General features: G+C 43.4%; 1 protein-coding gene across 1 annotated transcript in view; it reads right to left on the bottom strand.

Moving 5' to 3' along the window:
- The window catches only part of RAD51 (RAD51 recombinase), a 190,211-nt gene that overhangs the window by 153,972 nt on the left and 17,881 nt on the right, over nt 1-18,358 (bottom strand). Inside the window, exon 2 of the mRNA XM_078659822.1 lies at nt 5,851-5,949. Coding sequence (XP_078515948.1) covers nt 5,851-5,931 — 81 coding nt within the window. The 5' untranslated portion in view covers nt 5,932-5,949. The remainder of the gene's footprint in view (nt 1-5,850; nt 5,950-18,358) is intronic.

Here is an 18,358-nt window from a genome sequence, read left to right as displayed (position 1 = left end):
TCAAAGACTCCACAAACTCCGACTCATTACTAGAGATCACGAGTAAAAAATACGAGTTCAATAGAATCCTGAGCGAACGAGCAGGATTATGGATTAACAAATACAAGCAAATTAACCTATGTGAGGCCAACAAGGCAGGGAAAATCCTAGCATACCTCAAACACAAGCAAAAGCAACACTCCATCTCATCGATCACAGATGCGATTGGCATCGCACGCACCCAACACAAAGACATACTGCATACTTTCAAAGAATTCTACCAAGAATTATACAAGGAGGACACCACACTAGATCAGGAAGGCTGCGGTGAGTACCTAGAGCACAGCTTTCCAAACGTTTAATGTTGGTGACACAACTTTTTGTGAAAAAAATGTCAGGGACACGGTAACGCGAGGAAGCGCAGCGAGCGGGCCCGAACCACCTATGGTGGGTTCAGGCCCCACACCCCACACACACAACCCCACACACACCACCCCACACAACCCCCCCCACACAACCCCCCCCACACATACCACTCCACAGACACCACCCCACACACACACACACACCCCACACACACACACCCCACACACACACACACACACACACACACACCCCTACACCCCCCACAACCCACCCCCCACAACCCACCCCACACACTCCCCCCACACACTTCCCCCTCCCCACAGCTGTGAGGCACTTCAACTCTTGACAAACAAGCATTGGAAGGGCCTGGGAGAGGACTGTCACACCGCGAGGAAGCTAAAAGTGACACATAATGTATTCAAAACACAGACACAGGATCCGTGGGGGACTCCAGAACTGACCAATCACAGAAGCGGAGACTGAACTAAATGAACGTCAGAGAACCTGAGACTGGAGGCAAAGATGCGCTTTAATCACCAACTTTATTTAGCAACAGCGACAAGTTCACACTAAAATTTTAAAACTGGCTCAGGTCCATGAAAGCGCCGCATTTTACCGGAAGTCCAAGCCTTTCAGCCCCCAGGGACGGCTGCTCGCCTTGGGGCGCGGCCTGCCTTGCAGATGCAGTCTGGGGGGTTGTTTTCGTGTTCGGCTCCGCAATGCTTGCAGAAATTAAAACTGCATGTCATTTCCTGCTCTCGCAAAGCCCCCCCTGGCGAGCCTCCCACCACAGATTTAATATCGGAGAAAGTATGTGCTGCGCTCTGCACTGGGCCCGGGTTCATGTGGACAAACTGCTGACAAAGCCCATGGGAAGGGGCGAAATCAGGAACTCCAGAACAGCTTCATTTAGGGGACTCACTGAGAAGAGGTTGATGTAGTCATCAAAGGGTTTCAGCCCCCACCCCCATTGGCATCAGAGGGCTTCAGCCCCCACTCATCCACCCCCCCCCACCCCCCGTCGTGTGTGGCAGCCCGGGACCGCTCACAGCCGCATCCGAGCACTTCACAGGTCGTTAAAGACCTTGTGCATGTGAATGAGGCTTTGTTGTTGCTTCGCCCCTTCTAAGAGCCCCTGCAGCTCCACTCTGCCGATTGCCGGCAGAAGTCATTGTATCTCATCCCGCGACACACCTACGGCTGGGGTGCGACACAGTAATGTGTCGCGCCACAAAGTTTGGAAAGCTGTGACCTAGAGAATCTAAACCTACCCAAAATAACTACAGAAGAAGTCGACTCTCTAAGACAAGAAATTAAGAGCAACAAGATCGCTCAAGCGATCAACTCACTGAAAGATAAAGCGCCAGGGCCGGACGGTTACAGAGCTACCTTTTACAAAGCCTTCCAAAGCAACCTTATCCCGATCATGAACACCTGTGAAACAGAGGGGGTAATAACAGAGTCGATGAGGGAAGCTAACATTATAGTCATCCCCAAAGAGGGAAAAGATACGCAGCGACCACAGAACTATCTCCCCATCTCACTCATCAACATAGACTGTAAGATCATCGCTAAAATACTTGCCACAAGGCTACAAAGCCTGCTACCTAAACTCATCAAGAACACCCAAGTAGGATACCTAAAAACACGCATGTCCCACGACAATACTAGGCTCCTGTGCCACGTAATCGACCATGCAAAAAATCAAACAAGCCAACAGTAGCCGTAACGCTAGATGCAGAGAAAGCCTTTGACAGGGTGTCCTGGGGTTTCGACAACAATGTCTGCACACGTACAATCTGGGAGATAAATTAATCAAGAAAGTAATGGCACTATAAAAATCTCCCGAGGCACAGATAACAATTAATGGGTCCAAATCTCAACAGCTCAACCTACAGCGCGGCACAAGACAGGAATGCCCACTATCTCCATCTCTATTCCTGCTCGCCCTTGAACCTCTAATCACAGACATCATGGCCAACAGCAAAATTAAAGGTGTTACATTCACTGACACCACAGTCAAACTAGCAGCATACGCAGACAACATTCTTATAGTCACGGAAGACCCAGAAGCTTCCATCAAAGCATTAACTGACTCCATACAAACATACTCAGCCCACTCGGGATACAAACTAAACAAAGATAAATCAGAGTGCCTTCCTTTAAACATACACACAACTAAAGAGCTTATAGCCGACTCTGGGTTAGCGTGGCAACCACAATTCATCAAATACCTGGAGATACAATTCGGGAAAACACTAAAATCAACACTAGAACACAAAGAACATAACAATGAAGAAAAGAAAAAAAATGCTGGAAGACTGGTCACCCAAATTCATAACGTGGTGGGGTAGAATTGACACCATTAAGATTATGAGAATGCCAATAGTGAACTACTTAACGGGGATGCTTCCACTCACAGACAATTTTCATCGTAAAAACGACCAGATGATAAACACATTCATATGGCGCAATAAAAAAGCAAGAATAAGTCTCCCAAAACTAAGACTACCAAAAAAACTAGGAGGACTCAATCTGGCACATTTCAGAACGTTCCAAACAGACTTCATTGCCAAGCAAGGCATGTACTGGATACTACCAGGACAAACACACACCGACATGGCTAGCAATTCAGAAAGCCACTTTAAACAACAAGAGCCCTATGACGCTCCTAACAGCAAACAAACAGGCACTGCTGTGTAACTCCATTCTCAGAAATACCAGACAGGCGCTGCTTAAGATAGACAGGAAACTCGAACACAGTGTCAGGAAATCAAGATGGGAATCCCTTTGGGCGAACAACAAAATCAAGTACAGGGGGAAAACACTAGACATAGATTCGTGGAAACGACTAGGGTTCTCCTTCCCGGCACAACTTGAGGATGATGAAAAGAAACCACTCACCTACAACAACATAAAAACACAACACAACCCGAGCGAGATAGATCTATACAACTTCCTGATAATTAAAACGGCAGTGGCAAAAGCTAAATTTTCTAAGCTTAAACCCACGATCATCCAATATATGGGAAACCTAAACTCGGCGGGCCACCAAGTATCCCACCTATACAAATTACTCCGCCCCAATACATCACAACCAAATACCAAAAGCACCAGGTACTGGGAAGCGCAACTAAATACCAATCTCACTGAACAAGAGGCACATTCCCTTTGGGAATCCCCTTCGAAAAACATGATCTCCCTGGTGCTGGCTCAAAGAAAGTTCTGGCTACTGCACCGCATATACTGGACCCCGGCACGATTAGCGACAGTAGGCCTCAGAGAAACAGACCAATGTTGGAACTGTGACTCAGGAAGGGGCGACCTAGCGCACTTCATCTTTAACTGCTCCAAGGTAAAGGAGTTCTGGAAGAAGGTATTCACATTCGTAAACAGAACCCTGGGGTGCACACTAAGAGAAGAATTCGCCACACTAACCACAGCAAGCCTAGGGGCAGACAACATCACAAAGCAAGACAGAAACCTTCTAGATTTCCTCCTAACTTTGGCCACAAAAACTGTGGTTGCCAACTGGGAAGATACAACCAGAGCCACCTTCAAGGGATGGTTCTAATTGGATAACTTTCCTTAGAGGTGCAGATAACACTGCACTTAGATACGCCCCATGGAAGAATCCCAACAGAGAGATGTGGACAACGCTAGATAAGTTGCTTGATCCTTACGAACCCCCATGAATGGAAAGTAAAATAGAAAGATTCAAACATAGTACCGGAAGTAAAACCAAAGAGGGTCTTCCACAACACCCAAATCCACACCTGCATGTTTTTATGTTTCATGTAGAACTCGAGCCAAGCCAACATCACAACCACTCGTGGTTTTTGTGTTATGTGTAAACGCAAAGAGGGGTAAGCGTACACTGATCATCAATGACGACTCTAATCCCCGCTGTACATTCAGCGAAATGTTATTTCATGTTAAATGTGCTCTATATTGTATTGTACTGTAAAAATCCCAATAAAAACATTTATAAAAAAAATTAGGTGATGTTTCAAGATGGTTGGGTAGTGAGTTGAGGTCAGAGATAGTACACTGCATGTGTTTCTCACATGTACTTACATAATGTATTTACTAATTATTTATAATTATAATTTATAATGCACTGCCAGTCGGATTTGGATCAGAGTGTAGTTTATGCCCAGGGGGAGTGGGGTTGAGGTAACTTGAAGGATCTGACCTTATAGGGGTTGTTCATGAGTTTCTGTACAGAAAGCAGATGGCATATTGAATAGGTCATGTAACAATTTGAGAGAGTAAGGAGTGATATGCTGAGAAGTAGCTTTTATTGAAAACTACAGTTGACAAATAGCATTTGAGCTTGGTGCCATTGAAGAGAGGTAGGACACTGCCTCAGCAGGTTCAATACTCATTAATGATTTTGTTAAAATTAGAAAATGTATACAGGTTTTGGAGGACATCAAGCCTTACGACTTAAATGTTACAATAATCCTATTTACTCGTATTCAGTGCTGGTCAGAGAATTAGCACCCTCGAAGATTTGTTGCCAGGACTTTCTGATTCATCATAGGTGGAGCTGAGAAGTGGTAGTATTTGAAATTGTGATGAACTCCAGTAACATGCTGGAGCTCATCTGGAGTTTAACTGTACCAGTACCTCCTTGCAAAGCAGAAGAAATCAAGATGCCCAAGAGAAAGGCTATGGGGAGGACATAGTAGTGTGGTTCTAATATGGATGGAATAATAGGATTTCTACCTTAGTATATTTGTAAATTGGGGAGCAAAGAGATATTCCTTAGAGCTATGAAATAATCATAGATGTGGCTTTGGATAAATTTGAAGAAAATTCAAGTGTCATTTGTGTAAGTGACAGTAAACGGGAGAGCGGTGTACAGAAGGTCCCAAAGGTGAAACTTGGCGTACAGCAACTGGCAGTGAGGTACAACATTATTATGCAGTTGAGCAAATCTGCTTTTGTCCAGTAACAGTAATTTATTATGTCATGCAGTGGATAACTCCAGTGTTTTTGTTGAAAAGTAAATTTGGCTCCACACTCCAGGAAAACATTTCTAAAAATCAATACATAAAATACCTTTCATGGCATTTTAGTCTGATAATGATTGGCTTAAAAGTACATACCCACAAGTCCCCTATTTGGGCTTTACCGATTACGCTTTACACAGTACAATTGTTATCTAAAAATGTAGTTGGCACCAGAGATTTATATTTTTGTCAAAGGTTATGGCAGAGCAGATCGATTCAGAAGACGAGCATGAATGATAGGAAAACATTTATAGGGCAACACTACAACACCTTACATACATTTGAACACGACATAGGAGTTCCCACACATATTATATGAGACAAGGCATAAAAGATTTGTAAGGCATTAGAGGATTTACACTTGGGGGGTAACTGCACAAACAATTAGTTTAATTTAAAATTTGTATAACAGCTCTCCAGTCAACTCAATAAAAAACACCAACATTCCCTGCACTAAACTATTACTTGATAGGCATATAGTGCATACCTCTAACCGGGCTATTGGCTGGGGGCCCAAGGTCTCCTCCTCCGTTGCACTGGATGCCTCATATTGCACCTGCATGGCCATCAACTTGTTGAGCACAATCTAATTTAAAGGGATGAATAAAGAATCAACTGTAAAAAACACACAGTAAAATGCATACATACCCAACCTAAAAAGCCTCAAAATGTACAGATAAAAAGTAGGACAAAATAAAAATTTTAAAAGTGTCATGGGAGCCCTTGTATACTTAACATGTATAATCCAGCGATTCATTCAACTCTACTTGGGAGCAGTTCAGACAATTGATAAGGAATCACAGTGAAACAATATCAAAATGCGTACTGGTTCGCACACGACACCCCTCACAATATGTACCTTGCAGACTGAGTTGAGCTTATGTGGAAAATAGGAAAATGCTTCAATGAAGTCCTTGAATGAAACACACTGATAATACACAGTGATTTTCAGCCATTCTTGCAAACGCACTCTATGAATATTGTGTTATGAATATTGTGTTTTACAGTCTTCTGAGAACAACTCAAAAAAATATAGAAAAAGTTTATAATGGGAAAGAAAAGCATTTAAATGAATACTAGATCTGTAACACCTTAAAACAGTGGGATTTTCAGAAACCATGGAGGATATTGCACATTCCACTTGGTATTTCTGACTTCTAGGCTGACAAACCAGTGTTCAATGTTACAACGAAACTACAGAAGCAACCTTTCAGTTGCCAATGGAGGCAGGAATATCAGAACTCACTAGAAGCACCGGTCAAAAGACGTAAGTGGGGCAAGCGCAGACACCGAGGCTCCCTGTACATCCAAGTTGCACATTATTTAAAATTATTTAAGTTAGGCTTGGAAAGAATACCAGAAATGCGTCTTTCCGTAGACAAGGAGAATAAATATATGTAAAGCAAAGTCAGAGTCTTTCATTACACAATCGGTCCACTCCATTTAGTCTTTGCAAAAACTGCGAAAAAAAAGGTGGCTAGCAAAAAATTCAAGAGGAGTACCAGGCTTCGACTAGACATGACACATGCAACCACCTCCTAGTCACACAGTAAACAGTATATGAAGTCCGGAACAAAACAGGTAAGCTATTGACATGCTTTGGGAAAAGAGCAAATGGTTACAAGAACACTGAAATCCAGATTGATCTAGGGTTCATGGTAATGCAAAAATCGCAAAAACCTTTGCTGATTCTTTCTAATCTCTACATACTTTGCAGAACTTCCCAGCCGACACTTCCAAACAGGCCTTTTTGGCAGACCTACCCCTCCCCAACCTATCAGCAGCAGACAGCACGAGTTTAAATTCTGAAATAACAGCAGAGGAGATTGCAGATGTCATAACAAAACTGCAAATGGGGAAAATGATATGGCATAACTTCCTATCCTTAGTGTTATAAAGAAAGATTGGCTAGTGAACTTACTACATATGTTCAAGAAATGTTAACAGTTAGTTACAAGAACAGAGGTATGTCTGCTCTTACAATGCACGATGATGGTATTGGTTATTCACAATCCCAGGAAGCCCCAAATCGAGTGTTCTTCTGGCCCACAGCACTCTCAAATGCAGAAACCAAAGTACTGGATGAAAAAAAAAACTGCCACTTAGTTTAACTGAAATCATAGATGCTCTTGTGCACCCAGATAAGTCGGGCTTTATGCTCATCAAAGAGAGCACTATACTGGCATCTAATATGCTTATTTGGTTGCACCACAGCATATCATATTCGGAGGTGGTAATGGAACCAGCAGTTGTCTGCCACTAGAACCAAATAAGGCCTTCAACTCACTTGAATGGCCTTATAAATATCGCATTTGAATCCAGTGAGCTCGTTAGCCGCATAGTATGCAATTTGCTCACTAAATTCAAAGAGTATGTGCAACACTGGAAAGGACCATCACCCTTGCTCATGGGAAGTGCAGCACTGTTTAAAATTATGGTGTTACCAAAGTTCTTGTACATCCTTCAAAATACACTCTATTGCGTCTCAAGAGTATTTTTGAAACAACTAGTGGCTGAAGAGAGACTGCACCTGTGGGATGGAGAGCCACCACAATATCATCTTGGAAGTTAACCAGAGGAGTTTACGATGAGAGCATCGTCCTCCCACACATTCAGAAGTTCGACTGGGCCATTAATTTGGCAGTAGTCTTTACTACTGGGTCTTTTTCCCACTACATGATCACTCTACCACGGTAGGCAGCTATGCGATGGGGCCTCAGGGCCACACCTCAGTGCTGTACAGCAGAAAATGAGTCAAGAGCCTGTCAATGCACAGGTCATCAGTGGATCAGTGGTAAAGGCCTGAAAGCCTGCAACAAAACAGTTGGGCTAGGAGAAGGTCCTGACTAAAGAAACTCCTTTGTCAGGCAACAACTTCCTGAGGGACTTTAAGAACCGATTGATATTTCAGAAATTAGACGTCATTGTGATTAGCAAATTGGGCAATATCTGGAACCAGTCAGGGTTGATACCCCTTGAGGTGCTAAAGAGGGAATATAGAATGATGGAGAGATTTTGTTCAGCTCAGAAACGCTCTAGCAATCCACACTCAAAACGACAACCGTATTGAAAACTACTCCCCACCTGAAAACAGGAACCGATCTAATCTCCAATAATCGATATCCTTAATGTATAAGAAAATAATATCTAATCAGACACCCTGGTCAAGGTCAGTTAAAAATGGGACGCAAAGTTTTTCTTTGTCTTTATTCGGCTAAATAAATTAGCCATAAAAGTACACACAATTTATACAAGATACTCTGCATTAAATATAGGAACAATTAAAACAGCTTTATTAACAGTGAGGAGATAAATTCAGTCTTATAATAGCAAAAGCCTTTTGGCATAATACAACAGCAATAAAAAAATTACCTATGAAATTATACCCTTGAAATAGCGCTGGATTTTGTTAGGACACACTTGAATTAAGAAAATTAGCAACGGTTAAGTCTACAGAAAATGCTGGTTTACACTTGAAAAAGCCATGGAATTTAAGAACTGATAACAAGTATGGACAAGTGTCACGCTTATAATATTTACATAAAACCAAGGAGAATCAGCAACTAAACAGAAGTTTCATCACACAGGCACAATTGGATTGTCGCAGGGTCATATGGTTTCCAGAGAAAAGCACAATTCTTGCCTACCTACATATTTAGATATATGTCCGATATGTCTAAACCAATTAATTTTGTGTTCAAAAGCAAAGGTAGGGCAGTCCTCAATTATATTCCTGTTAAGGGTGGCATGTTTGTTATCCCAGACCAACAACAACAACATGGGGCTGGTTTAATATGATTTTTTACATATCTTAATCCTAGTTCCTCAGAAAGTAATGAGGACTACTAAGCAATAAACCCAATAGGCATCTGCAAAATCTATTTTCTTTGGCTTGGGGACATTTTGAATCCCGATACCCCAAATTTCTGCTCCGTAAGTTGATAGACAGACATTTGCATTTGTAAATTTCGAAAAGCGCTGGTGCTGGTTTATTAAAAACCATCTTAGCAAAGTTAAAAAGCACCCCAGTTGAAAGATTAAACCTAGTCAACCTATTAGACAAACATGGAGTCCAAGTACCGGAGGAATCGAAAATAATACCCGGGTATAAGAAACAGTATACGCTTTCAATATTCTTACCCTTAATATGTTTCGGTCTGATCTTGGTCTGTCTAGCACCACAAGCCACATGATGTGTTTTAGTAAAATGTATCTCATTGTCTAACCTATCAATATATTATACAAAGTTAACAATCAAGCCTTCGAGACACAGTAGAGTGAGATATAAACACTGCATCATTCGCATATAATAAAGTTGGGACTGGGCAATTTTTTACCATGGGCATTACACGGAGTAGGATGGTGAGATGGCTATTTAAGCCATTAATATAGCACAGAAACCAAATGGACGGAGACACACACCCCTGATGAATACCTTGCTCCCAATGAAATGGATCGGAGCGGTCGCCCTCAAGGCCAAACCTTACAGAAGCCGTTAAATCATAGTGCAAAGGGGGAGGAGCTACGCTGGCAAACAAGATGGCTGCTTAGGCTCCCGGCTCCACTGACCTCCGTATCCTGCCAGATGATCCTGTCCATTATCCTGTTTTAACGCCCTACCTCTGTGTAGTTGAACTGTTCCGCACTCTGATGGTGTAATCCTGAACTTTTGATCGGCTTGTTTGACGGAGTTGCGTCAAGTCTAAGATTGTGGCCTAGTCCAGCGGGGAAGCCGGGGCCTCTAGTATCTGTAGTTCAACAACATCGGCCGAGTGATTCCAGCAGGGTCCAGTCCATCGAAGTGGAGGTTTCTTTTTTCGCCCGGATTTGTCGGCGATCGTTTGCCTACTCAACATTGAGGGAGGAGTGACTTGGTACAATATTGACAGCGGGCCCGGGTTTTGGCTCCCGCCGGGGTTCGGGGTCTCGGGGACTTGCCCACGGTGTCGACGGGCAGACTACTGCTGCATGTAACGAACAGTCACCCTCCGACGCTGCCCGTTCACGGTCCTGTTTGTTCCCCCGGAGATACCGGATTCACCAGGGGAGGTGATTATGATTGGTACCGGGCGAGAGATAACGGACCGAATGGAGCATGAGCCATCGCTGAGGTCAGTACTGGCAGCGCTCGGGGCTTTTCATTCGTATATGGATGCCCTGATTCACAAAATGGATACGGGCCTATCTGAGATGATTTCTGGGGAACCGGACCCTGCTCCACTGCTGGAACAACAACCGGCTGCGATTCAAGCAACGGCCATTTTGATTCTGTGCGAGGACCCCGTGAGGCAACAAGAGTCGAAACCCTCGTTTGGTGCTTTGGAGAACTGTATTCCCGAGAACATGAGCATATCGCTAAGCCTTCCATCATTGCTGACTTTGGATGTATCGATTGACGTTCCCCTCCCGGAGACTTTTGTTGTTGACTGTTTTTCCACTTTTTCTTCATCCTTTCCTTCCTTGGTGCCCGTACGATTTCGGGAAAAACGACATTGGGACTATTCATCCGGGAGGGCGCTTTTTTGTGTGGCTGAAGTTCCCGTAGACTCATTGACTGCGAGAAGTAACAAACCGATTTCTGTTGGACTCCTTTTCCTCTTTGACTCTCTTGATGACATGTTAGTCTCGCTGGGAGGGGTTCGTGAGATGGTTCCAAGGGGTCAAGGCTGAGATCGATTGACCGGGGCGATTGGGTTGGCTCAATTGGGTGTTCGAACTGCAACTGTTGGACTTACGTAAGGCTGGGCAGTGTATTATCGCTCCCCCTAATTTTTTTCTACTGTGGTCTCTGATACACTTGTATTTTCATTATAGGTGGTGCCGATCTCTGGCAGGGGGGGGAAAGGGGCTGGGAGCCTATACGGATATGCCCTCCCCTATGTTTCTCTCTTTTTCCTTCTTTGGAACCGAGTTAGTTGGGGCGACAGGCACGCTGCTAGTTGGGGTTAGGCGACAGCCATATGCAGGGGTGCAGGGTGGGGGGGATGGGTTTATTATTTTCTTTGTGTGTCCTTCTCTAAGTTTCTCTTTTCTTAGTCTTTCTTGGTCTTTCCCTTTTTAGAATAATTGGTGACATATCCTGATAATTTTAAATTCCAATGTCCGGTGGCCTCGCTTCTTCTATTATCCTGTTTATACAGTATGGGCGGGATTGGATGGCTTTTGCTTAAATTGTTTCTTGATTGTATTGTCGCATTAGCTGTTTTTGACTTATCAACGCAGACGCATCAGGGATCCTCCAAGTCTATCCTGTCAAAGTAACTATCCAATCCATTATTATGTATGAATGTATGGCGCCGGATGTGTCTATTTCTTCTTCTTGATTTTAAAAACAATAAAAAGATTTATAAAAAAAAAATCATAGTGCAAAGCTTGGAGAATACCCATCAGGTCCTAGTCCAGATCCATCTCATCCAGAATTCCCCAAAGCTTTGTCCGATTAAGACATGACTATAGAGTTCAGCAGAGAGATAGGCCCATAACAGCGAGAATCAGGATGATTTCCTTTCTTAAACACTAGAAAGATGAATGTGGTAGCACAAGTTTAGAGCATTGGCGTTAATGCAGAGTTAAAATCACTGGGTGAGGAGGAAGCGCTGCAGGGCCTGAGAAAAGCGGACAATAGACTGACATGCAACTAGCTGAAATGAAAACCCTACATAGAAACATACACCAGAATACACATGGCCCGATTTGGCAGGGTCAGTACAGAGACATGCCCTCAGTGAGTGTATCTAACTAGGTACTTGAATATATATACAATATGGTTTTGCCCCACTACCCTCAAGACATGCTTGGGAGAAAGAGTGTGCAGCTTAAACAGGTTTTCCCTGCTCTGAAAGCAAAACTGTTCCTCTGAAAAATCCAGAGCAACGAGAGCCCACACAGATACTGTAAACTGGTTAGCAACTCTTGGCATGGTGGTAGCAAGATGATATGAAGCTAGACAATGAGGTGGGGAGTGCACGGGGGACGTTGCCTGGAGCCGATGGAGTGAGCAGCTCGATTCGGCGCTCCTCGCGGCCGGGCCCAATCTGGCTTCATCCTAACATAGACTGACCAAAACCAAAATCTTCACTCCTAGATGCGCCGGAAAAGAGAGTGAACTGATGCCGAGGGAAGATCTGCAGCCTAAAGCTCTGGAACAGGAGTAGAACACCAATATGACGCAGTCCCCCCTGAAAGCAAAACAGCAGCGGCAACGACCACAGGCAGAGACCCGTGGGGAGCTGTGAGCTGCACTCCTACCCAGCACTGACTGACGCCACCGCCGGAGACTGGCACCGGACCGGGTCACCTGCGGCAGAGAAGCCTGCCCAACCCTGAGTCACCCCGCAAGCACCGGAGGTAAGAAAGGCCCCGGCTGCAGCCACAGTGTCTGGCACGGAATAAGGAAGAGGCAGAGGCAGCAAAGGCGGACGCCTGCGATGACAGTAATAGGCCCCACCACCACTAAATGACACAGAGCACTACATCGGCTGTCGCTTCCCCTGGGGCCGGAACGCAGGTGGCAGCAATCGCGTCCCGAAGCTGTGCAACGCGAAAAGACAAGCGCAGCACCCATACCTGGAGCTGGGTGGTTCCTCGGCGGGGTGTCGAGAACAGGCTGGAACAACCACAGCAGGGGGCTTGCCCGATCCTGCCGAGATCTGTGTGCACGGGTATGGTAGGCCCAAGGTACCCCCATGGGCAGGGTGCCATTTATGTAAAAAGCAGGACATGTACTGGTGTGTGTGACATGCCTGATGGTGAAATACTGCCAATTTTGATTTTTCACTATTGAAAGGCTATCTGTCCTATAGGATAGAATGGGAGATAATTTGTAACATCTTAGAAGTAGAACTTCCCATTCGAACAAGATGGAGAAATAAAGTTTAGTCTCTTTGAACTCACAATTTAATACCACATATTTTAGTAAAGATGGTTTTTAAATTGTATGTTGGAAAATGACTTTCAGAAACTGGGCATTTTCTTGTTTAACCATTCTGTGTGCCTCTGCCTGTTTGTGGATTGACGGTCTGGTTTTGGAGTGACAGGGCCTGGGGATGTGCATTCACTGTAGATAACCACTGGGAGGCTGGAGTTGTACCTGGCCCTTCCTGGAAGACTCAGAGTTGAGCTGAATAGACCTTGGCTGCATTTAGAGTAGTGGGAGGAGTTTTCCTTGTACCTGAATAGGACCTGTCTCCCTTGCACAATGATATCTCCACCCGTGTGGTCATACTACACCAGTGAGGAAAGAACTGGTCTGGTCTGGGCTCAGAGACCTTTGCACAAAGAAGAACAAAGACAAAATGGGGTATGACCTTAAACCTTTAGATCATTTCTGGACTCAAGAGGAACCTTTTTCAAGGAGAAGAGCACTTACCCTTTTACTGTGTGCTCTGTGGGGTTAGCCTGTAGTTGCTGCTTCTGCCAAGGAAAGGACAAAGACTGGAACTTTGCTGTGAGCCTGCTTTGAGAAAAATGTCCAGGGGTTGTGTCTGCTAGCCTGTTCTGAAGTCAGGGGGTGCAGTTCGGGCTGGACTGTTCCCATGGGGCACAGGGTCACGACTGATTTGCATATGGCTAGGTTCAAACTGGAATGGCATGTGAGCAAAAAAACGATGGATTTAGGCCCAGATCTCTGTACTGGGGTGAATGTATGGCATTGAGCTGCATTCTGTCCATCAACTGTTTTTTTGCATTTGTCACCCCGAATGGGACGGGTATGCTCAGTCGAGAGTCCCGTGCTCTCCATGTCACTGGAGTCAAGCTATCCTGGCTGATGAGGGCTGAAAGCATGAAACCGGTCCTAGGATGCTTGTTTCCAGTCTAGGGAGGACCTGGCTAGGCAGTTCGGGCTGGACTGTTCCCATGAGGCATAGGGTCAAGACTGATTTGCATATGGCTAGGTTCAAACTGGAATGGCATGGTGAGAACAAAAACGATGGATTTAGGCCCAGATCTCTATACTGGGGTGAAGGTATGACCTTGTTCTGCATTCTGTCCATCAACTGTTGTTTTTGCTCTTGGTTCATTAACAGCATTGTCATCAGGGCGGGGCAGGAATGTTTCTCAAATCTTGTTTAAAAACTATCACTTTTAATTAATACATAACTAAAACATGAAGTGATATCACAGTCATTTCTAATCAGCAGATTTTACAATGAAATGGCAACAAACTTCCCCCACCGACATGAGGCTTTACTGATAAAACTATACAGTGTAGAAACAATGTTTGGAAATAGAGTTTCTGTAAATATGTGTCACTTGCACAACACAAAGTAAAGTGCTCTAGTTTGTTTTGCTCTTATTTAAATCTTTGTTTGCATCACACTTCTTAATTACAAAATAATTTGTTTTTGTAATTCTGGATATATTTTGAAATAGTTGTAATATTAATGTACAGGCTATTTATATAAATGTTATGTGTTAGAGAAAAATAACTTTATTCAGACAACTCACTTTACAAAAAACTAACTAGTAAGAGAGAAAACAAGCATTTGCAATGCAATAGGTCTCACATTTGCAATACTTAGAACAATTGGTTTTGTAAATATAAAAGCAGGCAATTTGCTCAAACAGAATGCACGGTGCCCATGCACATAAAAGTTATGCACGCAGTGGTCAGTGAAGCGGCTGCCATGGAATACAGAAAAAACAATGAAAGCAGGCGCTGTGCTCAAACAAAGCGCAGCACCAGTATTGTAAATATGAAAGCAGGTACCAAAATGGAGCCTCGAAAGTGTGGTGTGCCATAGTGGAAGCGATTGGTAGTACATGAAACAAAAAAATAAAAAAACATGAAGCAGGTGCCATGCTCAAAAATAAGGCGTGTGCGCCCGTGAGGTAAATATGAAAGAGTGCCAAAATCGAGCCTAAAAGCTTTGTGCGCAGCACCACTGGAAGGAAGTGCTTAGCAACATGAAAAAAGTGTGGTGTGCTGCGCTGGAAGTCCTTGACAACTTGAAAAAACTAATGACAAGCATTGGCATAGCCAATAGGTCTCGCCTTTGGGACCTTATAAGTGTTTGGTTATGCAGCACAATATCCTTGGTGCAACAACATGAACTGTTGCATGGCTAAGCACTTATAAGGTCCCAAAGGCGAGACCTATTGGCTATGCCATTGCTTGTGTTTGTTTGTCTGGCAGACTTGCCGCAATACTGCAGGAAGTACATAGTTTCCCACCGAAGCTGGGCTCGTGTAAACTAAGAAAAATTAAGTAGGGGGAACCTACTTGTAGTGTGCACTGTTCCTATGGGAAAAGAACCCCTTTTCCAACAATTCAGTATCAATCAAATATTAATAGTTAACATAAAAATATCCAAAGTTGCACTTTCAGTTTTTTAATTTTAGTTCATTGTTCAACATAATATACAACAATTCCTTATTGTTTGTACTGAAGAACATCAAGAATGTAAAACATAACATTAATTTATATTCTTAAATGCATATAAATAGCAAATCAAATACGCTATTTAATCATATCTTTGTAGGCAAAAAAAACCTAGATCCATGGTAATTATGATTCCATAAAGTTAATTTTCTGGAGACATGGTGCCCAATGCATTTCGGGACCTGAAGGTACCCTTCTTCAGGGGAAAAATCCTTGTCTATTGTGTGTAACTTGTGAGGTGGAATCCTATATTCAGGTTTTAGGAAACTTTCCTTTTCCAGGAAACGTGATATCTAAGTCGTGACAGAACTGAGAGACGGAGGTAAACTTCTACTGCTCAACTCTGTTGGTTAACGTATCTGGATTTCAAAACCAAGCCGGTAGTTCTGGGAAACTGCAACAGTGTCCCTAGTGTGGCAACGCGATGTGAGGTATCAATCCGGTAAGAAAAAAACACAAACGCCCAATACTCGGTTCGCAGCTTGACGAATCTCCAACTTTAGTAACCAAGGATACGGTTGTATCCGGGGTGTCGAACTCCTGCTGCTCACGATTACGGGGTGGTATTAAGTTGCAGTCTCCTTGATGTTGGAAAGTTAACCGAGCTCCGATGTGTGTTGACTACTGACTTTTCGTAGTCAACACACATCAGAGCTCGGTTAACTTTCCAACATCAAGGAGACTGCAACTTAATACCACCCCGTAATCGTAACATATGATTAAATAGCGTATTTGATTTGCTATTTATATGCATTTAAGAATATAAATTAATGTTATGTTTTACATTCTTGATGTTCTTCAGTACAAACAATAAGGAACTGTTGTATATTATGTTGAACAATGAACTAAAATTAAAAAACTGAAAGAGCAACTTTGGATATTTTTATGTTAACTATTAATATTTGATTGATACTGAATTGTTGGAAAAGGGGTTCTTTTCCCATAGGAACAGTGCACACTACAAGTAGGTTCCCCCTACTTAATTTTCCTGTTTTTCACTTTTTGTGTTAGCCAAACACAATACGGTAGTGCAGCACCCTTGGATTAGATTAGACTATTTGAGTTAAAGTTGACCAGTACTCCTCAATTTCTAACCTCGCTCGTGTAAACTAAGAAACATCACCTTTGCAGATAATCTCCTCCTAATCTCAACCACCTGCATCGAACTGCAAAGGCCGTTAGAGAATTTAAAGGCATACAACTGACTTAATATTTTGTTGATAAACCGCCCTAAAACTAAAATAATAATGTGAAAACAGAACATGTTACGGAATGCCTTAATCTTGGGGAAGTGATCACCATGAAGGTGAACTAGCCAGCAGATTTTGCACCAGTAACAACGTGCCGTATTGGAGTAGTTGCTGGTTTGAAAAATGTTTTGTCCATTTATCGAGGAAGAGCTTATAGAGGAAACTTTTGGAAAATTCATTGATGGACTAGACCTATTAAACATATATAGTATGTGCTTAAATGTGTGACCCTGTGCCTCCTGTAGTATAATCATACTACAATTTATCCTTGTGGCCTTATGTAAATCTACAGCTAAATACCTTTTGCTATATGCATACACCCAAATCAGTTCTTAAACAGGTAAATCAGATTTGTAATAACAAACATGGGTTTATATTTTAAATCTAAATTGCAAAACTCTAAATTTGCCTTGTGTGGTACGTTATGGTCACTATCTTGCAATTAATTCTTCTACCCCGCAGCAGTCCTCTCTGCCAGACCCCGATGCAAGACCCTGTAATCAGATTGTGGTAAGCGCCAGTTCCTGCCGTCACTGGAACAGCTCAGAGGTGATGTCCGAGTAGTAATTGCTGAAATTAAATGATATGGCCGTTACCTACAAGACATCTGGGATGAGCTCGCGCGGCGAGCATGAATCACAACAAAGTGCATGATGTTTGCAAAAAGTGGAAGAATCCATCAGTACTTAAGTGGACCAGCAACCGCGGGGCCTGTTGTAATTACGATTTGCAACTGACACCCTTCGAAGGTTAGCCATAAAGATGGCAGCAGCTAAGCGTCTCCATGGAAGGGATGTCTTAAATGCTGTCGGTGTGCTCTGCTCATTGGTCAGTCCTCTCACAAGGAGACAGATGATAATTAGAGCATGGAGGTAATGCTGTCCCAACCCTACTCCGGCTCCATTTTAAGAATCCGTATGGGTTTGGAAAGCGCAGCACATTTGCAGTTATTTATGTGATTGCCTAGAGTCCTACAGCACTGTTTTCAACAGACATTCGTCTCCTGCACGCCAGTCACGTCCCATCTCTTTGGAAGCAAACTATTTTCTAAACTTTTTGAGTTTCCTTTTATTTGGAGAGCACTGGTTCATATGCACCTAATGGTGTTTTTCTGCAAGTATGAATCACCCCAAGCATTTAACAGAATCATTCGCTGTAGAAAGGACAGCAGTGAGTACTGGTGGTAATACAGGTTTTCAATGTCTGGGATAAATTACCCATGGGGGAGTGCATGCATGTGTGCGCCGGCAATCACGCGAGTGGTACGCGCGCAGCAGTGCCAAAAGTTAAAGTAATCACGCTGACAGCTGTGCACGTTCACGTGAACGCAAGCTTTAGGCCAGCGGTGGGTAGCACTTTGAAAT

The sequence above is a fragment of the Lissotriton helveticus genome, chromosome 9, assembly GCF_964261635.1.
Source record: "Lissotriton helveticus chromosome 9, aLisHel1.1, whole genome shotgun sequence".
Classification (NCBI taxonomy): Eukaryota; Metazoa; Chordata; class Amphibia; order Caudata; family Salamandridae; genus Lissotriton; species Lissotriton helveticus.
This window is presented reverse-complemented; position numbering and strand designations above follow the sequence as displayed.